General features: G+C 36.7%; 1 protein-coding gene across 2 annotated transcripts in view; it reads right to left on the minus strand.

Moving 5' to 3' along the window:
- Positions 1-26,581, minus strand: part of PRMT3 (protein arginine methyltransferase 3) — a 110,083-nt gene that overhangs the window by 24,581 nt on the left and 58,921 nt on the right. For both annotated transcript variants that reach the window (XM_024558755.4, XM_024558754.3), the window contains exons 12-13: positions 15,791-15,978; positions 13,703-13,789 (exon numbers count right to left, since the gene is read on the minus strand). In XM_024558755.4, coding sequence (XP_024414523.3) covers positions 13,703-13,789; positions 15,791-15,978 — 275 coding nt within the window. The remainder of the gene's footprint in view (positions 1-13,702; positions 13,790-15,790; positions 15,979-26,581) is intronic.

Genomic DNA, 26,581 nt, shown 5'->3' on the forward strand with positions numbered 1-26,581 from the left:
TATATATTTACAATGTTTATGTCTTCTTGGTGGATTCTTCCTTTGAGTATTATGAAGTTACCATCTGGGTCTCTCTTTATGGCCCTTTTTTTGAAGTCTATTTTGTCTGATATGAGTATTGCTACCCCTGCTTTTTTTTTCCTGTTCATTTTCTTGGACTATTTGTTTCCAGCCCTTCACTTTCAGTCTGTGTAGGTCTTCTGTCCTGAAGTTGGTCTCTTGTAGGCAGCATATGTGTGGGTCAACAAAAATGGCCGTACTACCCAAAGCAATTTATAGATTCAATGCAATCCCTATTAAAGTACCTATGACATATTTCACAGATATAAAACAAACATTTCAGAAATTTATATGGAACCATAAACAACCCCGAATAGCTGCAGCAATTTTGAGGAAAAAGAACAAGGCAGGAGGGATCACAATACCTGATATCAAACTGTACTACAAGGCCACTGTAATCAAAACAGCCTGGTACTGGCATAAAAACAGGCACATAGACCAATGGAACAGAACAGAGAGCCCAGAAATAAACCCAAGTCTTTATGGTCAATTAATATTTGACAAAGGAGGCTGCAGCATAAAATGGAGCAAAACTAGCCTCTTCAACAAATGGTGTTGGGAGATCTGGACAGCTACATGCACAAAAATGAAACTTGATCACCAACTTACACCATACACAAAAATAAATTCAAGATGGATAAAAGACTTAAATATAAGTCGTAACACCATAAAAGTCTTAGAGGAAAACATTGGTAGGAAGATCTCAGACATTCTACCCAGCAACATCCTCACAGACACGTCCCCTAAAGCAAGGGACATAAAGGAAAGAATAAACAAATGGGACCTCATCAAAATAAAAAGCTTCTGCAGGGCTAAAGAAAACAGCATTGAAATACAAAGAGAACCAACAGTATGGGAAAACATATTTGCCAATGATACCTCAGACAAGGGCCTGATCTCCAAAATATATAAAGAACTCACATGACTCTACTCCAGGAAGACAAACAACCCAATTAAAAAATGGGCAAAGGACTTGAACAGACACTTCTCCAAGGAAGACATACAGAGGGCCCAGAGACATATGAAAAGATGCTCAGCATCACTAGCCATCAGAGAGATGCAAATTGAAACCACAATGAGGTACCATCTCACACCAGTCAGAGTGGCCAACATAAACAAATCCACAAACAAATGTTGGAGAGGATGCGGAGAAAAGGGAACCCTAGTGCACTGTTGGTGGGAATGCAGACTGGTGAGGCCACTGTGGAAAACAGTATGGAATTTCCTCAGAAATCTAAAAATGGAACTGCCCTTTGACCCAGCAATTCCGCTGCTGGGATTATACCCTAAGAACCCTGAAACACCCATCCAAAAGAACCTATGTACCCCAATGTTCACAGCAGCACAATTTACAATAGCCAAGTACTGGAAGCAACCTAAGTGCCCATCAGCAAGTGAGTGGATCAAAAAATTATGGTACATTTACACAATGGAATTCTACGCAGCAGAGAGAAAGAAGGAGCTTATACCCTTTGCAACAGCATGGATGGAACTGGAGAGCATTATGCTAAGTGAAATAAGCCAGGCGGTGAGGGACAAATACCATATGATCTCACCTTTAACTGGAACATAATCAACAAAAGAAAAAAGCAAACAAAATATAACCAGAGACATTGAAATTAAAAACATTGTAACAATAGCTACAGGGGAGTGGGGAGGGGATAGTGGGGAGAGGGGTCTATAGGAGCTACTATAAAGGACACAAGGACAAAATCAAGGGGGAGGGTAGAGGTGGGGGAGGGAAGTGGGACTGGCTGGGGTGGGGTGGAGGGAAGGGGAGAAAATGCAGACAATTGTAACTGAATAAAAATAAATAAATTTTAAAAAAGAAAATAATTTGGAGTTCAGAGAAATCAAACATCTATAAAGTCATACTTGTAAACTTGGCCCATTAAATCTAAAGCTTTCAGTCATAGTGCTTCATTATTGTCTAAACTTTCCTCTTTGATTTTAAACATTTTCAGAAAACTCCCCTCTATTTCAAAATTGGTCCTTTTCTCATTCAGTTTTCTAGAAAAGAGGAAAACTGAACTAGTTTTGGCAAATACTAACTTATGAACCATGTGGCATATATAACAAAATTTATTTTTCCAATCGTTGACTCATCTTTCTACAAGGACTAATCCTCCCTATGAATACACAGATACGTCAGGCATCTGGACACAGTAGGCACTTCAGGATTTTTAGAGATCTGGATGCAAACATGTACGATGTTTTCTGCCAGAGCACGAGTCAAAGGGGACTGAGCTGGGAAGATTACTTCCTTACAGGTCATTACACCAGGGAAAACTGCCTGAATCAAAGAGGAAAATACCTGGTCAAACTCATTTATTATCACAACCTAATAATTCTAATTGGCAGCCTCTGAGATAAGTCTAGGGAGACTCCCCTGACATCTCTAATCAAGAGTCTACCCCTATTGATTATTTGATAAAGAAACCATTTTTATGCTTACTGCTATGTGTGAGATAAGTATTTCGGTCCTGCTTGAGTGCGATTATTTATCTCATAAATATTCTGACCCTTGGCATTGCTGATTTCAAGCATAACCCTATACCTATCTAGAATTATATTATGACTGTAACGTAGCTTAAGAATTTCAACATTCCACTTAAACTGCATTGTAGAACAATCTGATATTCAAGTCCTTTTATGATGCAACTCAGTCGGATTCAGAGAGGCTTTCTACAGCACAGCTTTCCAAAGAGAATCAAGCATTGGAATCCCTATTGACTCTTACGGACAAGTTATTTTATTCAACTTCAAGGTTCCTCATTTAAACCAACTCTTGCATTTTCTCTGAGTAGGTTTAAATAACAGTTTAACAAAACAGGTGATTCCTCCCACTATTCTATTCAATGAACACATACGTCAAAGTAAACATGAGGTGGGAAACATGTATTTTTAAAAATTAAGATTTTACTAATGCTATGTTTCCAAGGAAAGAGTACAAAAGTAGATAGGATGGCAATTAAACATAGAAAATGAGATGAAGAAATCCAGATTGTACAAAGGTTAAAATCCTCTGAAGTCCAGGTTAGAAGGCTAGATAGACTCCCTGCTAGGGAAAAATGAAAGATAAGAGGGGATCAATTGGAAGTATCCAAAACTTTATAGGCAATACATCTAAATCAAATCTAAAAAATATCAGAACTAGACGGAATCCCTTTGAATGTGAGACAAAGCGTCCTTTTATCATACAGTTGTATATTATGTAGAAGATAAGTCAACCTCAGAATCAAAATTACTCTGGAAAAAATTCCTTTAACACAGTTTTGAATTGCAGACTAACATCCCTCATTAAATTCAATACGACCAGTTCTGGCAACGACACAAATCACCGTTTCTTTGGCTGGGCTCCAGATGAAGTAGATGGCATGTTGTATTAAAAATACATCCTTCTAGAGACAAGAATCACATGTAGTCCAGCAAGATGCTCATACTCAAGAAACACTTAAAGCTGATCGTAACTGAAAGCACGGCAGATGTGTTCTCCACCTCACGTGTCCCCCGAATGGCATGTATTCATTAAATAAAATGGAGGGTAGACCATAATTCCTCTCACAGACCCTTTTTCTTATTTTATTACATGAACAATTAATTTGAATTAAGTTATATTTGCACATGATGCTGTTCCATTGGACATGCTTTATAATAAAAAGCTTTTAGAACCCATTAATCTCAAGAAGTAGCAGAGGTTAAAAAATACATCGCAGTTCAAGAGTGATTTATATAATTTTATGATTGCCTAAAATACCTTGTTAAACAGTGTTGGCTTATTTGGGGGCATTAAAAAAAATACCCTCCTATAAACATTCTTGATTCTACTGCATATATCACACCTGGACCAAATATACCACAAGTCTGACTTGATAAGGCAGGCCACAGAGGAGGGTTCCAATTCCATGCTGGCTATCACTACTTGCATTATCCCAAGGGCATTTTTAATTCAACATAATAATTGAGCTTCTTCTGATCCTCACCTCTAAACCTGTTCTTCTTCCAGTTTTCTTTGTCATACAAGATAGCACCATCACATCAAATTATAAAATCAAGAAACCCTGGAATTACCACTGTTAGCTCTTTCCCACATCCCCATTATTACCTAACCTACCTTCAAGCCCTACCAATTTTACGTTCCATGTAGGTCGTGAGTAGGTCTGCTTTTCTCCACCTCCATTAAAACTACCTATGTGTAAGTCATCGCTGTTTCTCACCTGAGCTACTATGATAGCCTATTCCCTGGCTTTGCACATCCACTCTGGTCTCACATTTGTTCTCCGTATTGTTGACCTGACTTTCCCAAAGTACCCTTCAGGTCACATCACTCTCTGCTTAAAAATCTTCAATTTTTTCCCACTCATCTCAGAAAAAGAGCAAATAGCACAAGGTACTAAATGATCTCTCTGGACAGCGTTCCGTCTTCTTTAAACACTAGAGTCCACTTGTTCCAGCCATGTTGGGCTTCTTTTAATTCCTTTACTCATCCAGCTTCTGACCACCAGATGTCCTTCATTTGATTCTGACGACCTTTTAATCGAAATATCACAAACATGCAAAAAATACATACATATTTCTTTTAGCTAATGTGACAATCATCGTATATATTTTTAAATGTTTTACTGGAGTATACAAGTATAAAATTGACAACACACATGTATAAGTGAGCAAATTGCTAAGATACAGCTCAGTGAACTTACAAAATGAACACTCCACTGCTACCCGATCAACATACAGACCATTCCCAAGACCCCAGAGCCTTTATTTGCCCCCTCCAGTAACTAAGTCCTCCCCCAAACCACTATTCTGACATTTATCACCATTTAGTTTAGCTTGTTTTAAAAGTTTAAATATAGAAACTTTTCTATGTCTTTTTTTTTTTTTTTTGCTTTTTAAATCAATATTCTGTTCAGGAAATTCACTTATGTTGTAGCATATAATAAAGACCATCTTTTTTCACGGATGTACACTACTCCATAAATATACCATTACTTATCCACTCTACTACTGATAAATGTATTGCTTGTTTCCAGTCTGGGGGCTGCAATGGACATTTTTGTCCATATCTTTTTGGTGAACATATGATCACATTTCTGTTACTTAAAGACTTATGTGAGACGGTTAAGCCACAGGGTGAGCATGTGGTCAGCTCTGGCGGCTCTGGCAGGTAGCTCAGTTGTACAGAAATAACTTATCTCAATGCAGTATCTTTGTTGCATCACTCTTATGCATTTCTTAGAATATTGGACTTTCACTAGTATGATTCTTCACAAAATTCAAGTATGAAAAATTTCAAACATAGATGCAAGTATAAAACCTCTGGGTATCTATCACCTATATTCAACAGTTAACCAGTATTTTCCACATTCACTTCATATACTCTCCTTCCTCCCCCACCCAGACCTCCCCTTTTGCTCAGCTATTTTGAAGCGATACCTGATGTGTCACCTCTCCTTTATAAAATTCAGTTTACATCTCTACAAAGTATGAGACATCATCTTATATAGCTACGATGCTTCTATCACATGAAATCAAATTCTCAGTAACTCTTTGGTTTACCCAATATCCCTGAGGAGAATTTTAACATGGCTCCGCATTAATGCCTCGCGAACAGAAGAACTGTCTGGCTGGTTACTATATTCCCAATGACTTGCAGCTCTCAGCACAAACTGCAGCTCAAAAAAACAGTTCCTGGGACTAAATGAAGGGATTTAAGAATTCTACCACCATCTAAGCCTAACTACCAAAGGTCGGGTTTCAGACAAAAGAAGAAAGTTCAGGACCACGCCCTAGATCATGTGGCCACTCATACAAGGAAAGAACTAAAACTGATAGTAGAGATGGAATCACATAGTTAGAATGCTCTCCCCTCTCAAGACATAAAATTTACTTAATGGAGCCTATTAAAATATATACCAGATGTCCCACTAAAATCTATGATGCAAGTTCAAGACAAGTCTTTCTATTTCTAAGCAGCACAGATGTGTTTTAATAATTAGTTTCTTTAGCTGATTAGCTTTGCAAGGTCAAAATTAGGTCAATTTACACCCCAAACTACTAAGAACTGAGTTAATACTCAAGAATAAGTTTGGAATTAGTAGGTTTCTACTGACAGAGATTTTCCAAAAGCCTTGAAAGAAAATTTAAAGAACACTATTGTAAAGAAATGGGCTCATTTTGATTTTTTCTTAAGCCATCAGAAAAATTTAAAGCTTAATTAAAAAGTAAAATGAAAGCAAAGAGTACTATGAGTAAGGAATCACTAAACTTTGAATTGCCAACACTTAAAAGTTTCTTTTAATAACATCTGCACTAGCCTTGGGAAACAGTAACTCGAAGACTTGTTTTTAACTCCATCCAAAGATAAATTTATATTTCAAGTATTTATGAAGTGTGTGTATCATTTGGAAAAACAAGAAAAAACTAAAATGAGATTTGGGAGGTAACATACAATTTATAACTGTCTCACTGATAACTTTTGTTTATTTTTATTTTACTAACTTTAAAAAAGGCTCCTATTTCTAGTTAGTATGTAGAGGTTTGCAAAAGACCACCGCTCTGATGTAACAAAAACAAAACACTGGATAAACTAAACAATCATATTTTTCATTAAAACCATAGAAGAGTCTTGGAAGCAAAGAAATTTAAATAAACTATTTTCAGAGAGGGATGCCCCATTCTTAATCGAGTAGACAGAAAGAGTGGCTTTCATATCTGAGGGCATTTAGTCAATGCTGGGTCCATGGGGAGGGGGGAAAGGAAAAGCCAGAAGCACAGGCACTTTGCTGGAACAAGGAGAACCCAGTCAATCCTGTATGGCCAGATCTGGGCTAGTATGATGCACAGGAATTCAGAGAAGCCTAAAAGGTAGAGCTGGTCCTCTCTGCAAACAGAGAATGTGGATGAAGATGGTGACTGTGCTCCAAGGCAGGAAGAGAGGTTTTCTCTCACTGCTTAGATCCCAAAGCCAAAATCATCTGCAACCACACAGTTTACCATCATCATTAACATCACATTGCTATTCAACTCTATTGTTATTCCAGAAACTCTTGCCCAAGAAGATGAGATTTTTTGCTTCAGGCACCTCAAGAAAACCTATTTATACGAGCAAGAGACTTTTCAACCAGTCCTGAGAGTAAATGCATTTCTCAAGGAGGACGGATGACTCAACTAGTCTGTTTACTGTTTAAGTTTCACTTTGAAACCCAATCTTCACAGTGTCCACCGATTCTCAACTGGACAACGAACCACACCAAATCCAGATCAGGACCTTTCCTCTCCCTCTAACCCCCTGCTCCACATTGAGAGACCCCCTGAAAAGCAGAGCTCCCAAACCTCATAAAATCTGGACTTTGTCTTCCCCCCTAAATTCAGCTTTATTTTGATGGTGTTCCCAGGAAATTGGCAAGAGAAAGAGGCCTGATCCAGAGCTCAAGACCCTGGAAACTAACAGTGGAACAAAGTCCTGACCAAACTCAACTCCACATCAGACAAAAGCATCAGCTCCTCATCCTAGCTACCTGGCAGGGAAGTGGAGGCTTTTGTGGGGGAACATATAATCTACGGTACTATTCTTTTATAAACTGTCTACTGTAAAATGTAAAATCACAAAACATGAGAAGAAACAAAAAATATTACCCATAAGTAAAAGAAAAAAGCCACAGAAGCAGCCTCACAGATGGCTCAGGGAATTTGCAAATAGACCCTGAAAAAGGATTATAAATGTTAAGGAATTTATATTTTTAAAAAATTGATCAAACTGGTTAAAAATGAGTAACAAAATGAAAACATAAGTACTAGAACTAAAAATATGCAGTATTTAAAATAAAAGTGTTTATTGTATATTGTCTAGTAGGCTTCTTTGTTTAAAAACAAAATCTTTTTTTAAGGTGCGAAGGGCAAAGTTTTCTTTTTTCCTTATGGAATAATGGCTGTAAAATTTGACGACCAACTATAATTTTTCCTCCAGAAAATACTTACTTTCTGTGCTCCCCGTCCCAGACCGTCCTGTCCACGTCTTCATTCCTATCTTCATATCCCCACCGCAATGTTCTTAGCACCTGTCTCCTTCCAATTAAGTGTCTTTTCAAGACAGAAGTACGTTTTATGGTTTAAAAACAATTATTTATTTACTTTATGAGAGAGGGGAAGGGAGGGAGAAAGAGGAGAGAAATATCAATGTGCTTCTAGCGTGGGGGGTCTGGCCCGCAGCTGGGGGCCTGGCCCGCAACCCAGGGGTGTGCCCAGCTGGAAATCAAATGGGCAACCTCTGGGTTCACAGGCTGGCGCTCAACCCACTGAGCCACACCAGCCAGGGTGCTTTTTCGTTTTTTGTTTTTTTTAAATCCTCACCCAAGAACATTTTTTCATTGCTTTTAGATAGAGGAAGGGAAAGAGAGAAACGTCGATGTGAAAGAGAAACACTGACTGGTTGCCTCCACAGGCTCCCAGCCCTGGGACGTGTATGCATGGCGTCCATAGATTTCAGGCGAGTACTGGGCACACAGTCAGTGTTTAGTATTTGTTTGGCAAACTGAAATATCTGTTAATATAGATTTTATACTACCAAAAAAATTCAGAGTGACAATAAAAAATTAAATAACTTTCAAATATCACTGTACTCATATTTATGGACTTTGACAAAATCCAAAATAATAGTCTTTATTGTAAGAGGTTTTTAAATACAAATATAAAAAAGTATGCTATTTGTAAGTTACATAAATGTATAATCACTATGTTGTACACCTGAAACTAATATATGTTCTATGTCAACTGTAATTAAAAAATTAACTTTAAAAAGTTTTAGGGAAAAAAATTTTAAGTCTGTTTTTTAATTTAATCCATTGGTTCACCTTTAACAACTGCAGTAAAAGAAAAATGCCTAGCTAAAATAACACTCTTTGGTTAAGTAAGGTTTAAAAACAAATATATTTATGAAAGTTTACACAAACTGAACACTGCTGTACCAGTCATTATTCTAACGCATGCTAAGAGGTAGAATGAGAGAAAATATAGTGCTGAAATTAAGATATAAAAATGATTGCTTTAAGAGATGATGTATCAAATGGAAATCTTTACATGTCAGGTTATCTGAGCCTGTAACTTGATAAAAAACTACCTTAAATATTTTCATTTTTAAGGTGAACAACTGATTTGTTCTATAAAAGGCAGTATGAAAACTCATTTAATATATACCTAGGATTATAAAAAGGAGTGCTTGTTTATGTCTTTAAGGAGCTTAAAATGACAGACGCTAATACAATGCTGCTGGAACATAAAGAGAACATTACATGATTACACAAACACCATTAAAAATAAACGAGAACTCACAAGATAAAACGTATTAGTTCCACACTGTTCAGCCTTAAATCATTTGCTTTCGAAAACCTATAAACCTTCCATTAAAATGATGGACTTTATTGTACATTTCCTGCAAGGTTAGGCAGGCTGATATGACAGAAGTCAGTTGCTACTTAAACCTTCATACCTCATCATAAAAGAAAAGGTGGTTTGACCTAAACTGTCAATAATACCATATAATATCAAAAAAATGCTCACAAAATTGCTATGTATGTATGTATTACTAGTATTCATTGGAAAATCGTCCTTTAACCATTATAGACAACCAAGCTAAAGACATGTATATATAAATACCACACCATGTTAAAGTTTGTTAATGTACAACACTAAACTAAAAGTGCTATCAAATTTCTGCTTTGGTGGGTGTTATGTGTGTGAGTCTGTGTTTGTGCTGGTGAGGGAGACTGCAAAGAAAAGATGTTTTTCATGAAAGATTCTAACGAACTTGAGAAAGCCATCTAAAAACACTACCAGTCTATGGCACACGTGCTATTGCAATTAAGTGCAAAGGGGGTGTTCTTAGCTTCTTGTTACTTTGAAAAATCCAATTTTCTCTAATATTTGAATTAAGCCACAAATTTAGAATCTCATTAAGAAATAAATGGCTATGCATATACTTAAAATCAGCTTAATTATGCAGAGAAATTTTCCATCTTATTTTTAAGCTACCTGTTCAAATTTCGAGCACAAGAAAAAACATTTCATATATATATCTTTGTAGGTTTGTACTTAGCAATACAAAACTGGATATTTCTTCACTCCATCTAAAAAAGCCACAGCTCTTCCTCCCCAAAGTAACTTCCTCCATCTCTAGCAAGTCAGTCATTGCTTTTTATTTTTAGTACTTTCACTAATACTTCTAACTGCATAAATGAGAAACAAAGTTTCAGTTAGGCACTCATCCTTTTTAATATATTTGTTATGAATTATTCCCAAGTAAGCAGGTAAATATCTATTCAAAAGGAGCCTTAGGGACTAGGTTTGTGTAATAATCAGCTACAGACAGTTGGTAAGGGAAGAGTGTAAGGAGTGTAACCATCTCAAAGAACAAAATGGGTGGAGTGGATATGGGTGGGTAGGTTGGAATTCACAAATGGTGAAAACAAACTAAAAGCATTAGACAACTCATGCTAGAGCAAGCATGCTGGGAAGGAAAGGAAAATTCTAAAAAATGTAGATGCTCAAACAAACAACTACAAGCTTACTCTAAAGGTATAAAGAAAACAAAACTTCAGAGATCTATTTTCTCTGCTATGAAAAGGATGTGTAACTTATTTTATCATATTAACCTGTCAGTCCTATTGCTGAGGAAGAGCACATTTTGATCATACACATTCTCTTTCCCTCTCTCTCCCAACCACTGCTAGACTCCTGGTCAACAATAAAATTTTTCAAATCTGATTCAAATGTAATATGCAACCTCAGTTCTTCCACACCTAGAGTATCTCTTTCATAACATTCCTCTATGCTCCTTTGAAAGTTGGTACATCCCACCAAGAAGGTTTTTTAGGTCAGAAAAGAGTAAAGACATTTCATAAGTAAAACTTCATAGTGGTTAATTTTCTGATTCACCCATAAAATGGGGAGTAATATTAGTACCCACTTCAAATGGTTACTATGAGGACTAAATGAAATAATGCTTTTAAAGTGATCAGCACATTGCCTGACATCAAATGTTCCATGACTATGAGATATTATCACCATGGGAAGACAACTGATAATGACTAATTACTTGAATGGATAATCTCTGAAGAGTTAACATTGAATACTAAGTACTAAAATTTGTATCTTCAGTGCCTGGCATGCATCCAATAAATATGGTTTTAAACTGTATACTCCTCTCAAGGTCAGTTATAGAACTGTGTCCTTCAGTAGTCAGACACATACAAATCCACTCCCACACCCTGCCACCTCCGCCCAAACCCTATGCCTGCCTTATTTCCAGAGTTTTACATTAAAACCATTCAGGCAAGTTGGAAATAAAAATGTGAATCTAAAAGGTTCTTTACAGATGCAAGATAACAGTTTGCTTCTGATTTCTTTTCCTTATGGAACTCTGATTGTCCCTGTACAATTTGATACATTATTCTTCAATACAAAAATTTTGATAATCTTTGAATTAAACATACTTCTCCTGTTTTTTTCTTGTTTTGTTTCCATTTTACTCGTTTAAATATGTACACTAAAACTAAGATCATCGAAGGATAAATGCAATTTTTAACATAAAGCTTCTTCTACGCTATCCCAAATAATGGGAAATAAAAAATAATTCCATATGTGTGTTATGAAACTCTATTGCACACACTATTGCGCACAATACAATCTAGCTAAGTGGATGCGCAAATAAGGGTCTGTAAGAAGAAACCAGCCAGTCTGAGAAGGTGGGGGCACAGGAACAGGATGGTAGTAGAGGGTTTGTTCCTCTAGGGCTGTCAGTGGTGGCTACCACTTACTGAGTGACTCAGGGGCATCCGATTTTACAGAGGCAGCTTGGTAGCAGGCCAGTTTTAAGGTGTGGTTCTAGGAGTTGTCTCTAAAGACTTAAAATATAGTACTTTCTCTTATTCTCCCAGTATGTCTGAAAATTAACTTATTCTCTTTAGTAAATCCCTTTCTGCTTCAACAAGCTGATTTGGACTCTGCTGTCTGAAACTAAGAACCCTGACCAATACCCAGAAAATACAGAACATTTCAATATAACTCAATAAGCTCATCTGTCTATATAAATTTTAAAAACACACACAACTAAAAAGTTTTTGAAGTCTTCACTACAGTTTTACATTTGTGAAGGTCACTGGAAGCAGATTTGAAATATTATTTAATAATACTGGTGATATGACAATTCGTTTCTATGTAAGAATTCCTCACAGATTAGTCTTCTGCCATTAATGAGGAGGTCTTTTTTAACTCTTAAGGATTACTAATATCAAAACAGAGTAAGTTTAGGAGTTAAAGCTTTCACTCTGTAATTTCAACTGACCATGTCATTTCAGTTACTGAAGCAGCAGTAGAAAATCTTGGGAAAATTAAGGAGGAGGATGAAATTTTGCTTTTCATCAATTAAGTAAATAAATACAATGGGTGATCCAAAATTATAAATTTGGGATCTAGATATTTAAGTTTTAAAAATTATAAAACCAACTGCAACTAAAAGAAGAACTTCTCAAAACATCATCAAAACATACTGTTAAACTTGTTTGGATATAAAATAATTACTGGATAAAAATGAACTGAAACAATTTTAAAGAAGCTGTAAAATCTTCTGTATGACAATCTGAACACACTATTTAAAAGAGTCAGGCTGAGGAGTCAAAGTTAACAAGACTATACTGTTTCCCATAGTTTCTGACAATACAGTTTTCAATAAAATTTTTAACTATTGAAGACATATTTAGTATTTTAAAGACTACATAATTAATTTTTAAAATAATATATTTGTATTAATACCATCTATATAAATTCATACTTTAAAGGCTCACATTTTATTAACATTCAGGCTCTCCTGGTAAAGGCAAGTATTATCTTAGTGTAATGTACATTTAGAAATTACTTAAGAAAAAATAATGTATTTTAATAACCTAACATTTCTAGTTATACTATAGAAATATATTTTACTGTAGAAATATACTGTAAAAAATATATTTTCTCATTGATCTCTATAACTGTTCTTTAAGATGGAAAGAACTACAACCATTTTTCTTAAAGCAGTTGATTAGTCTGTGGTACAGATTACCTAGAGAACTTAAACAAAGTAACAAACTAGTAAGTGGCAGAACCAAACGTGAATCCAGATCTAAAGTTTCTTAAGCCTGTGTTTTTTCTATTATACCCGGCTGTTTTTTTAAAAAAAGATAAGTCATCATTTATTACTTTTCACACATAAATATAAAATGTTGTACCTAATATCCTACTTGCATCTCAGTGGAGTGGTAAGAGTTACTGGGATGTAGAGTTAGCAGGATGTAGACTTAGGCCTATGAAGATAAAGCTGAGTGCTCTCAATTAATTACATAATAGGTAAAAAGGAATAATCTATAAAGAAAAATAATTGTGTAAACATGGTTTCCTAATACTTTCTCTTCTGGACTAAACTAACTTTTTTGAAGTCTACTGACCTATTATAACAGATCTATTCAATAGCTTAACAAAGGCAAAGACAGACTGTCAAAGGCAATAATCTTTTCCATTTATCACAAGAGCGCTAATTCGCTAATTCGTTCAGTAGCCTGACAATCAGCTACACTGCCGGGGAGGTCTGTGAAGGTGGGGTGGGACAGCTTACCGTGCACAGGGACGTCTGTGTGGTTCTTAGGGTGAAATCCGAAGAAAACTCCAAATCTGAGACAGATGTCGTGTGGCAATCTATACGCTGCACACCAAAAAAGAGTAGAGGAAATAATTTAGTAAAACTCGTAAAAACAAAACCAAAACAAACAGATAAATGCTTCCTTTTATGCAAAAAGGATTACTGTAAACAAATGTTTTGCAAATTTTAATCATTTACACTCCACTTTTGGGATGTTTCCAAATGTAGGGACTACTAGCACTGTCATTTAGTTAGTTTTTCTTTAAGTCAAATTAGTATTTTTTACTTGGACTTCTTCTAAGAATAGTAGTATATAGCAAATCATGGTTCTGATGTGCTAAAGTTTTTTCTAAGACATGCTGAAGTACTTTCAAATAAAAAATGTTTTTCTGTGTTACAACTAAAATTTTGTATACCACTAGTGGTATATATTTGCTATAAATTCTGTGATAACAGTGAATATTTTTATAGGAAATGCCAACTTGAAAACATACTAATGAAAAGGACAAGGTGTTTTAGAATTCATTTGTAACTGCATTTGAAAATAAGTTTGTTAGCAAAACCAACTGTGATGATTCAACTAAAACAAATGGCCAAATATCCTTATTTTCCCAATCTGTCCTGGTCCAAGCCCTTTTCCATTTTACTGTGGAGAGCACACACAGTCAGCTAGAGCAGTGTGACCAGAGTAAGCTACAAAGGCTGTCAACAGCTGACTTGCTATGAGCAGATTATAACACAGTGAACATAATTCACAGGACTATACACCTGAGACATTACTCTTTTTGAAGAGTCTGAGAAAACTGAAAAGTTACAAAGTAGCTGCCTTTTATTTGTAGGGGGATTAGAAACATAGAACAAACTGTATTTACCTAAGGGAACAAACAAATAACTTATTAATGTTTAAAAAAATAGAAAGGGTATATTTCTTAAACACCTTCATTTTTTCAGTTCCAAATTTTCTATTTCAACTGTTTACTCATAGGTTTTTTGGCATTTAAGCAAAGAGAGCACTAGAGAGAGAAATAAGCCTTCCCCTCCCCCATGACAGCCCTCCTCTTTCTGCTCAGCCTTAGGGTTGAGTTGGCTGTAACTGTACACACCTACCCCTGAGCCAAAGAATCCAAACCAATCCCCTACTATCAGTACCAGAGCACTAAACAGTCCTATAATCATTATCCCAGCTGTATTTTTTTTTCTTAAGAGCTGAATGCAATTTTAATCAGCTTGCTCTTGTGGAAAAACTTTACATGTTTATTAGTCTATGCTAATTTTAAATATTTTATCCATTTAAGAAAATTAATAAACATTTACTGAGTATCTTCCTTGTGCAGAGAACAATTACTGATGCTGTGAAAGTAAGTGTGAGTGAAAAGAGACAATGTTTGAACCAAAAACTAAACAAGCTACATTTATTTATCTAATTGAAACAAATTAAGGAGTTTTTAAGAAAAGCAATATGTTATTATTCAACCTATGTAAATCTGACATAACAAACTTTATAGTAAAAGTAGATATATACAAGGTGAAGAATAAGATACTAAAACACCAAAGAAATTAACTGGCAAATCTGAACATAGTAGGACTTTAGTTTCATTAACAAATTCATTATAATTACTCTGAAAGGGCTGGAAGAAATTTGAGTAAGAGAAGCTAAATTGTGTGGAATATAGGATATGAACGAATTATCTGGCTATAAAAGAGAAGCTAGAATAAAGTCAGGCGGTAGTGGTGAAGCAGAAATGACTACATATATCTATATATCTGTATATCTATGTATCTATATATCTATGTATCAGGACTTTCACCTTCAGTAAGTCAACGACTGAACCCCTGAGTCTAAGGAACTTCAATATATGAAGAGAAGTGACTTCAAAGGATGATACAGTCAAGTGGTAAATATTACAACTTTAAGTTGTTTTAGACTGATTAAAACAAGAAGAATAATTACTGTTTGAACGACCACATATAAAATCGACATTAATTTCAAATACTAAACTCATAAATGAAATCTGAGAAAGGCGGCAATAGTGTTAAAGAAAATAAAATTGGTAAAACACCTACCTTAATACTACAAGGGTCTGAAATAAGAGTCTTTGGATCTAAAACTTCCACAACAGCTTCTGGAATAACTGCTTTCTTCATGCAGGACATGTTGAAGCCGTATACATCATCCCAAAAAGCAATTCTCTCAGCATGTTTATGCGCATCGCTTACTGCCACAAGACTGATAGTGCAAATATCGGGGTAGACTGCAAGAAATGAAACACCAAACAATTTAGCATTGTCTCTCTTCATTACAAAAAGGAATTTTTTAAGACTAAATATAAATACTAAATCTATTAGTATGGATTACTAGTATTGATTACTAGCAATGAGGGATTTATGAAGCTGTAAATCAAGGAAAATAACCAAGTTCAATCTTTGAAAAAATCTTTAAGAAAAAAAGATTTCTATTATTATGAATGTATGATTGAAATAAGGATTTCACTAATTGGTTACTATTAAAATAATTTAAAAAGTCAGCCTAATTAGATAATCCTGAAATGAACATATTTGTTAATATTAAACTTACAATATGCTGACTTTAAAAAGGTACTAGATCTTTATATATTCCTCTGAAACATGAAGAAAGAGACAAATCATTTAAAAAGATTATGTGACATATAAAAAAGATCATGTGATGGAGACGTATGGTTGTGTAGACCAGTTCATATGATCATCTCTTATTTATTATAAAAGAGAAGTAATAATGAGCATCAAATATGTATCAGATAACTTATTCTAGTTTATGGATATATGTCCCTACTCTCAAGAAACTTATATTTAGACATTTTTGACAAATAAATGGGCAATTATGTGTGAGGTAATAAATACTAAGAAAGGAGAAGTATAAGGTACTAAAGGAGCTCACAGAAATAGCTAATTCAGATTCGGCTATAGAAGGAGTACAGGAATATTATTATGTAAGATAAGAACTAAAGACCAAGTTAAGTTAGGAGTGGGTAGGGAGAGAGTGTTCTAGGTAGATCGAGCAGGGTACATACACAGTCACTATTAATATACACTCCAATTTGAGAAAAACAGTGAGATATAAGGCTACAAAGGTAAGTAGGAATCCAAATAACATGGAGGCAAATGACATCAGTAAACTGGATTGGATTCTAAGAATAATGACAAGCCAGTGAAAAAAATTACATAGGGTGGCAATTTAAACTGATTTTGGTTTTAGAAACGTCTTCTGGAGAGCAATGTGGAGAATGAAAGGGAGTATGTAAGACAAAGAGACAAAATAAGAGACAGATGTAATAATCCAGGTGATCTGAAGTAGAGTGATGGCTGTGGGAATGGAAAGGAGATACATTCAAGGGCTATTTAGGAGGTAGACTCATAAGACTTAAGAGTGGCTGGTTGTGGAGGTGAGGAAGAGGGAAGAGAATCAAGGATGATCCTTGTTAAGCACAGTGTGGTATTAACCATTATAATAGGGAGTAAATAAGGGCAGATTCAAGAGGCATGTGAGGATTTAATGCTTATGAGACAAACGGGTCAAAATATCCAGTAAACAGCTGAATACACAGGTCTGAAATTCAAAAGAGATGATCTGGGTTCAAGATATGAATTTAGGATGAGCATATAAATGGAAGTGTCTTCAGTGTTGGGTGCTCGTGAGACTACCTAGGGAGAGTGCACGAAGATACCAGAATGTAAGAGATGAGTAGGGGAAAAGGATGTTGAGAAGAAATGGCTCAGAGTCCGGCATCACAGAAGTAAGAAGAAAACCAAGAGTGTTAAGAGTGGTAAGGGAAGAGAGTGATGCAGGTAGAAACTTTCCTCTAATAACAAGTATAAGTCTTTATAACAAAAATGTTAAAATAATACTGATTTTTGACTAACAAAATTAACTTGGTCCTTCAAATATATCCACATGTATCATGAATTAAAATATAAATCACATTTTCACCTCCCAACAAATTGAAAGCAAGTACACATGTACCAAAGAAATGCACAAAAGAAATAATTTCATGACTATTAACTAGCCTTCAAACTTAAGTGGTAGAGAAATAACTCTCACCTTCCCCCAAACTTTGTTTCTATCCACAGCCTTAGGAATTTTATTATTCAATGACAGTAGCGCTAAATTATCTTCCAAATAAAGCCCATGATAAGGTCTGCTGGCATCAAAGCAATTGCTTCTTCCACACCTGACGTGGGAGATACTCAGAGAAAAGACTTGGGGCCGTGCCATTGATAAGAGGTTTCTCGCGCCCTCCCTGCGGGGCCTGTGAGGCAGACGTGGGAGCTGCACCTGCGCTGGAGTCTACTGCCCTGACGATTCAGATACTTCTACTCTCCTCTTCCTCCTCAGACGTGGTAAACTTCTTGCCTGTCCTTAGATTCCTGGTTGACACAAATTCTTCCAAGTAACTGCTTTGGTGTTGAAAATGCTAGCCCAGCAAGACTATCAGCTACAGGAAAGTATGTTAAGTTTCTTAAACCAGATCGTTAAGATGAGACGCACTGAAGAAACAGAATTCTGAAGCAACTTTATATATTTGGAAACTTCTTTATGCACCCTTAATGGGACTTAGTAAGACAATCATAGAAGTGTTTCCACATTATGCCCTGTCAATTCATCTTTGAAAAGGATGACAATAAGGGTATAGACGAGGGGTCAGGAAACATTTTCTATAAAGTAACTATTTTAGGTTTTTGCAGGCCATATGGTGTTTGCTGAAACTACTCCTCTCTGCGGCTGTAGTTGAAAGCAGCCACAGACAATACATAAACAAATGAGCATGGCTACGTTCCAATAAAACATTATCGACAAAAACAGGCAGCAGGCCAGATACAGATGCTCCTGATAAAGAGGAGAAAGAAATGGATCGGGGCAGTATTATCAGGGCCACCATATTGTACCACGTCAGAGAGCGCCACCCACATGCAGTCTGTGAGAACCGAACATCCCCTGGAGTGCAGACATTCAACTTACTTAGCGTAGTTCATGGAGCCCTTCTGTTTTAGACTATTATTAAAATCTTAGTGAAATTAAAAAATATCATCAGCCTCTGTATCAGGAGTTGGCAAACTACAGACCATGGGTCAAATTCAGCCCATTGCCTGTTTTTGTAAGTGAAATTTAGCTGAAACACAGCCACACTCATCTACCTGCCTCGGGTCTATGGCTGTTACTGTGGTAAGGTTGAGTACTTGGGACAGAAACTGTATGGCCTACGTAGCTGAAAATATTTACTATCTGCTCTTTGGTAGAAAAAATATCCAAACTTCTGACTCTGTATCTATCAAGCACTGGTATTACTAGTGAGAATTAAGGATGAGTTTTTCATAGGGAGAAGTGACATCTCACTGAAAGTAATTTAAAAAGTTTTGAAAATATGGTGGTAATAAAAAGAAACAATCTAAAGAGAAATATGATTTTTACTTTTTCTAGTGCTGAGGTATATTTTCAAGCTAATCATATTTCACAAAGGTACAGAGACATTGTTTTTGTATTTGTTAGAATTTAGAAATGAAATTATTTTTGTTAGTAAGCTCTATGAATATTCATAAAGGAATTTTAATTAGTGTTTTAGGTCAGTTTGGTTCTATATCCACCTCCTCACAACTAGCTAAAATGTTGGGCCACCTGCCAGAACCCTGACTAACCCTTTACCTTCACATTCTGTCACATTTGTCATTTGATTTTTGTCAGATAGAAGCATAATTGAATAATTATTCCTTCACGTAGGTGAAATTAACAAAGCGCTGATTGGACAAACGAACCCTCTTAACAGACCATTTATAAATGCGCAGCTTTGACATCTGTGTCCTTCTCGATTCACTGCCCAGAACCCATTTGTCACTACAGCAGCTCACATGGTGAATAGATAAAGATGGAAAACGCCTCGCAAACTTTTGGACACTAAAGGATAAGACTGAGATGCATAAAGAAGCAATTTCCTAGTAAACATGAGCATCAGTGCTTGCATGGAACAAGAGAGTAAAATGTTTAGAACAAAGGAGATAAAAGTAAAACTAAACTTCTTTCACAATATATGTGAAAATTACAGAGAAGATTTGAATGACATAAGTCAATGATAAAATGATCAATATACATAAGAAAAAAATGTACTACTAAGTCACTAAGTCACTACACTTGGGAGTTGAATAAGCTTTAAAAAATTAACTTCCAGTTTACATAATAAGGGTATCTTAAAAAACATACTTATTTGGAAATTGAAAACATTTTCCCATCATTAATTTACAACAGTGAATAGGACCATCGAAGCTTAGCTAGTCTAAAAGGTAGCTGCAATATGTACTGAAAAATTATGTACTATTAGAAAAAAGTAAAAGTTGATACTACTGCAATATCACTGAAAGAAATGAAAATAGTAAATGTGAAAAAGGCAGACATGACGATGAGGAAGTAGACAGTGAATTACGGAAGTACTAAGGAAACCTCTCAAGCACTATGAATCGCTGCCACTGGCTGCCGGCACACTGAAATAAGCTATGTAAAAGTCAGGTGCTGTACAAAAGGCCGGTGTTAATACCGTGATGCTTAAGTTCATTTCCCACTGTTATAAATTAAACACCTAACACTAACCTCACATTTACCAGCCGTAACTCAGGAGGGAAATCAACATTTATTAACTATGTTATGTCAAGCCATTTAGGCTTTTGACTGATTCTATAAAGTAAGATTATAATCCTCATTTTACAGAAAAGGAAACTGAAGTTAAGAGAGAGAAACTAACTTGCCCAAATTATTGGTCCTAATCAGCTAACTAGATAACTAGTCAATTGCCAAAGTAGGGATTCAACTTCAGGTCTAACTGCAAAGTCTATGTGCTTCCTATTGTGCCACACTTTACACTTTTCAAATGAAGGAGAATGAGAAACACCATTTTCCTAAGTTAAATGGACACTCCTTGGAAGAGAAAGAGGAAGAGGAGAAAAGGGTTGAGAAAAACTGGAGTTAATAAAATTTCAGGGCAAAGTGAGGAAAATGGAAGTGTTGCGCTTTGTTCTGAGTAAAGAAAAGAGATGACGGACAAAAAGAACACTAAATAGGAAAGCAACTAAGCAGAAATTAGAGACTAGCGACTGAACTGTGCGGCTCAGTTTTCCACAGAGGGAAATGACAAGGGAAGCACATTTGCAAATCTGGAATTTGTAAGAGAGGCAATTTCTTAGTAGTGTAGACCAGGCTTCCAATGTAAAATCTCTGAGAGGCACAGATGTATCAGTCAATAAGTATATATCTGTGCTCTATTTTGCTGCCTCCTTCTGAATTGTGTATGAAATTCCCTATAATGAGTCAGGCCTGGTACCCTCTACAGAAGCTAAAAAATGACAGACTTGCTTTCCCTCCCTCCCTCCCTCCCTTGCAGGCCAGTCATGTGCACATAAGTTGGGCCCCACTAATGATAAGCAACTAAAGCTCTGTCTTCCTTCAGAGGCAGCAACACCTACTATTGGTGAGATCAGCAATGCAAACTGTTAGACAGTGCTCAGCATTAGAAGTGGTATCACTTCTACACCGGTACTATGTCGTAATTTTCAGCATTGCTCCTGACTGTATAACCTTACAGTCTGGTGTTCTAGTTCTCACAGTAACTTTTAACCTACCCTATCCTTTTAATAAATTCCTTCTCTGTTCAAAAGCCAGGGTAGATTTTTATTTTTTCCAACAAGAACCTTGATCTATGCAGCGGGAAACATGCATTGTAAATAAATTTTTTTTAAAAGATTGTATTTATTTTTAGAGAGGGGAAGGGAGGGAGAGAGGAAGAGAAACATCAATCTATGGTTGCCTCTCATGCGCCCCCTACGGGGAACCTGGCCTGCAACCCAGGCATGTGCCCTGACTGGGAATTGAACCGGCGACCCTTTGATTCGCTGACCGACACTCAACCACTGAGCCATGCTAGCCAGGGCATTAATAAATTCTTAAAGCAGGAGTATTCCACTAGCTTTGGTTCAAAAGGCTCTGATGTGGGGCCTGAACATCTGTATTTTTAATAAAAGGCCCCAGTGATTATGATGGTCTGTCCAAATTAGAAAAGTGAGTTAGGAAATGCCTTAGTAATTTTGTGTTGTATTGGACATATTCCTCAACTTTATGATTTTGATGGCTATAGCTCAGAGAAGATGCATATTCTGAAGGACCCCATTTAAACTGTGTGTGTGTGTGTGTGTATGTGTGTGTGGGGGGGGAACCTTTCATGTTGCTTGTAAAGAAAGGCAGTAAAAATGACATTCTTTTCCAGTAATGTGGAAGATGTCTCCTTTAATGGGCCCCTAAAATTTCTATGCAGTAATTCTAATTTCAAAAAACTACTACCAGTTTTAAGAATCAAAGAAATGAATTATTTCTATGTGCTCCCATCAGCTCACAATTTCAATGTGTTCCGTTCCTGAGGATGTGAACCCTGATTACATGTCTTAAGTGGAGTTTGCTAGGCTTCTACACTATATTTACTCTCTTCCCTATTGTAATTAAAAGATAGTTTGTGGTGAGGTTCTTTGAAACTAGGTAAATATCCCACTCTTAATATAACTTTCAGATTATCCATTTATTTATTTGTATCTCAATGGACTTATTGTTTCCTATTTTATTGAAAGAGTTATAGGCCAGAAATAAAGGTAGAAAGTATGGAATGACAGAAGTACACTGTCCCTATTTGCACATGAATATTCACATAAAAAAGCCTACAGAATTTATAAAACAACTACTAGAACTAGTAAGTAAAGTTAGCAAGGTCACAGAGTACAAGGTTAATAAACAAAAATCAATTATATTGCGTGGACCAAAAAGTTCATCTGTTTTTTCCCATAAAATGGCTCTAGTAGCACTTAGTCATCTTTAACTTCATTTGAAACAATTTTGTTAGGTTGTATTGTGAAAGCGGTCATATTAGTCTGCATTTTTAAAAAAACTTATCAAAATTTGTGAATTTTTGTGTAGCCATTTTAATATTGCAGATGGAAGAAAATACACAACATTTTTGGCATGTTATGCTTTATTATTTCAAGAAGATAAAAACACAAAAACATTGTGCAGTGTAAGGAGAAGGTGCTGTAAGTGATCGAACGCGTCAAAAGTGGTTGGTCAAGTTTCCCACTGGAGAGTCCTCGCTGGACGATGCTCCACAGTCGGGAAGACCAGTGCAAGTTGACAGTGATCAAATCAAGACATTAATTGAGAACAATCAGTGTTATGCCATGCAGGAGATAGCCAACATACTAAAAATATCCAAATCAATAAATTTAATAGTGAAAATGAAAAATGTGTCTTTTATTTCATGGAAAAAACTAAACAGACTTTTTGGCCAACCCAATATTTTTATACAAGGAGCAAACCAACTGACAAATGAAAGTTTAAAATGTCCAACTGAGACTTCCGGTCAAAATGACAGCATGTCAAAATGACAGAGGTAAACATGGCTCACCTCTTTGTGCAACCACATCAAAATTACAAAATATAGAACAACCATCACTCAGAACCACCAGAAGTCGAGTTGAATGGAAGTCTGACAACTACGGAATTAAAGAAACCACACCTATCTAGACTGGTAGGAGAGGCGCAGAGTCTGAACAGGCTGGTCCCCCAATGACATATGGTGCATAAGAATTCAGGGGGGATATTTAGGGAGCAAGGAGTCCCAGCCCCACACCAGGCCTCCCAACTCAGGGTTCCAGTTACCAGAAGATGTCCCCACAACTTCTGGCTGCAAAAACCAGTGGGGATTGATTGGTGGAAGAAACTTCTGAAGTCCAAGCAGTTCCTCTTAAGAACCTAAACACAAACTCACCTACCCAGACTCACTTCATGTGAGCTCCAGCACCAGGGTAGCAGCTTGAAAGGCACCAGTGATATACAGGGTGAAATGGAAGTCTCTGGCATCAAGGCCTTTTCTAAACTCTCCCCAACAGAGCCCGCAAGCTGGTGCCATATCTGAGACTCCATCAACTTGGCTAACACTGCTTGCCCTGCCTTGGAGATCCCCAGAGACTGCCCCACCCAACTTACAGGCCCACCCAAGCTGCTTTTCCATTAGAATGTCTGGTCTTGGCTCCCTTCACAACTTCCTAGATTCTATCAAACAAGCAACAGTTGGCCTCAGTGAGTCCCAGGCCCAGCACTAGCAGCAGCCAGCCTAGATTCAGCTTGGCTTTGCCTGGGAATCTCCAAGCCCAGCACAAGAAGCAGCCATCTCAGATTGCTTTACAGCTCAGGCAGGGAGGCCCTGCACAAAATACAGGTGGAGGCTGACCTTGGCTGGCACACCTTGGGAACCCCAGGGCCAGCGCACCCAGTGGACAGCTACAGACCACATTGGGGCACCACCACCCTGCCCCTGCACAGCTGATCCTCCACAGGGGGCAGCATTTGGTAGTCAGTGGTCACAGCCAATCCCTGCAGCTGGCTGGCCTAGGTAAATCCCTCCTATTGATCTGCCAACAGCAACCAAGGCTCAACTACTACAAGAGGAGGGTGTATTCAGCCCACACAAAGGGCACACCTTGAGTACCCACCTTGGGTGATAGGGGAGGCTGTGCCACTGGACACTACAGGACAGCTACTACATTAGGCCACACAACCAAGACAGAGTCCAAGTATCTCTACATAATACACAGGAGCAAACACAGAGAGGCTGCCAAAACAAGGAGACAAAAATACATGGACCAAATGAAAGGACAGATCAAAACTCCAGAAAAAGAGCTAAACGAAATCGAGATAAGCGATCTATCAGATGCAGAGGTCAAAACACTGGTTATAAAGATTATCAAGGAACTTAGTGAGGACCTCAGCAGCATAAAAAAGGGCCAGTCAGAAATGGAGGGCACACTAAGTGAAATAAAGAACAATTTACAGGGAAACAACAATAGAGTGGATAAAGCAAGAATCAAATCAATGATAGGGAACCATAAGGAAGCAAAAAAGAACCAATGAGAACAAGAAGAAAACGAATCCAAAAGGGTGAGGATAGTATAAGCAGCCTCTGGGACAACTTTAAGAGGGCCACCATTCGCATCACAGGGGTGCCAGGAAAAGAGAAAGAGCAAGAACTGGAAATCTATTTGCAAAAAAATAATGAAAGAAAACCTCCCTAATTTGGTGAAGGAAATAGATATGTAAGACCAGGAAGCACATAGAGTCCCAAACAAGATAGATGCAAAGAAGCCTACTCCAAAACACATCAGTAAGTAAAGTGCCAAAGGGTAAAGATAAAAAGAGAATCTTAAAAGCAGCAAGAGAAAATAAATTAGTTACCTACAGGGGAGTTTCCATAAGACAGTCAGCTGATTTCTCAAAAGGAATTTTGCAGACTAGAAGGGACTGGTAAGAAATATTCAAAGTCATGAAAAGCAGGGACCTACAGTCGAGATTACTCTACTCAGCAAAACTATCATTTAGAATCAAAGACAGATAAAGAGCTTCCCAGACAAGAAAAAACTAAGGGAGTTCATCATCACCAAACTGTTATTATATGAAATGTTAAGGTGACTTATTTAAGAAAAAGAAGACCAAAACTATGAACATTAAAATGGCAAAAAATACAAATCTATCAACAATTGAATCCAAAAAACAAACTAAGCAAAGAAGAACAGCAACAGAATCACGGATGGAGAGGGTTTTGATCGTTGCCAGATGGGAGGGGGATGTGGGGGAATGGGTGAAGAAGTGAGGGGATTAAGAAGTACAAATAGTAGTTACAGAATAGCCATGGGGATGTATAGGAAATGGAGTAGCTAAAGAACTTACACAAATGACCCATACACATGAACAATGGTGGGGGGGACGGCCTGAAGGAGTGGGGGGTGCTGGGTGGAGGGGGGCAAAGGGGGAAAATCAGGACAACTGTATAATCAGTAAATATATAATTTTTACAACATGTCCAATTATAAGAATAATAAAAAATCCAAATATTAAGAACAAATTTAACAAAAGATGTGCAAGAGCTCTAATTAAAAATTACAAAGCAATGCCAACAGAAGTTAAAGAGAACTTTATAAAATGAAAAGAAAGATGAAGCACTCCCTTTACCTGATACCAATACTTAGATAACATTACAGCAACTAAGAACGTATAGTATTGGTGGAAAGGCAGCCTTACAGATTGAACAAACTGAATACAGACGCAGACCCACTTGTAAATGGCCAATTGGTTGCCACCAAGAGATGATGAAAAACATTAACATCTACTCTTACCCCCAAAATTCACAAAAATTAACTTGAAATGAATCACAGACCTAAATGTAAAAGCTAAAGCTTCTCCAAGAAAACACAGGAAAATTCTGTGTAATCTTCAGTAAGGCAGAGATTTCTTAGAATGGAGATTTTCTTAACAAAATAGAGACTAAACACATGTTTAAACAGGCGTCATCTATTTCCTTTTCTGTGAGCTGCCATTCACTTCTTTGCCTAATTTTCTATTGGGTTTGTGATCTATTTATTTGTAGCATCCATTTCTGTGTTAGGTGATTAGCTTTTGGTGGGTGATAACTGCAATTTTTTTTTCAATCTGTAGCTTCTCTGTGACTCTGTGTATGGCATACCCTGCCATTTATAGTTCACTTAGATATAATCAAGTTTATCAATCTTTCTTCTACAGTATACGAGTTCTAAGTTCTTATACAGAAAACTCCCTTCACCCAAGTGTGTAAGGAAATACACCTGTGTTTCCTGCTAGTATTTTTACTGTTTCTTTTTTAATTTAGCTTTGACTCATTTAATAGTGTGGATTCAACTTAAACATTACCATTTTTCTTTTACAAAGAAGGCTACCCAATTGTCTCAACAAAATGAGCTACAGTAAGTTATTCCCTCAATTAATATGTAACA

This window comes from Desmodus rotundus, chromosome 5 (genome assembly GCF_022682495.2).
Source record: "Desmodus rotundus isolate HL8 chromosome 5, HLdesRot8A.1, whole genome shotgun sequence".
Taxonomy (NCBI): Eukaryota; Metazoa; Chordata; class Mammalia; order Chiroptera; family Phyllostomidae; genus Desmodus; species Desmodus rotundus.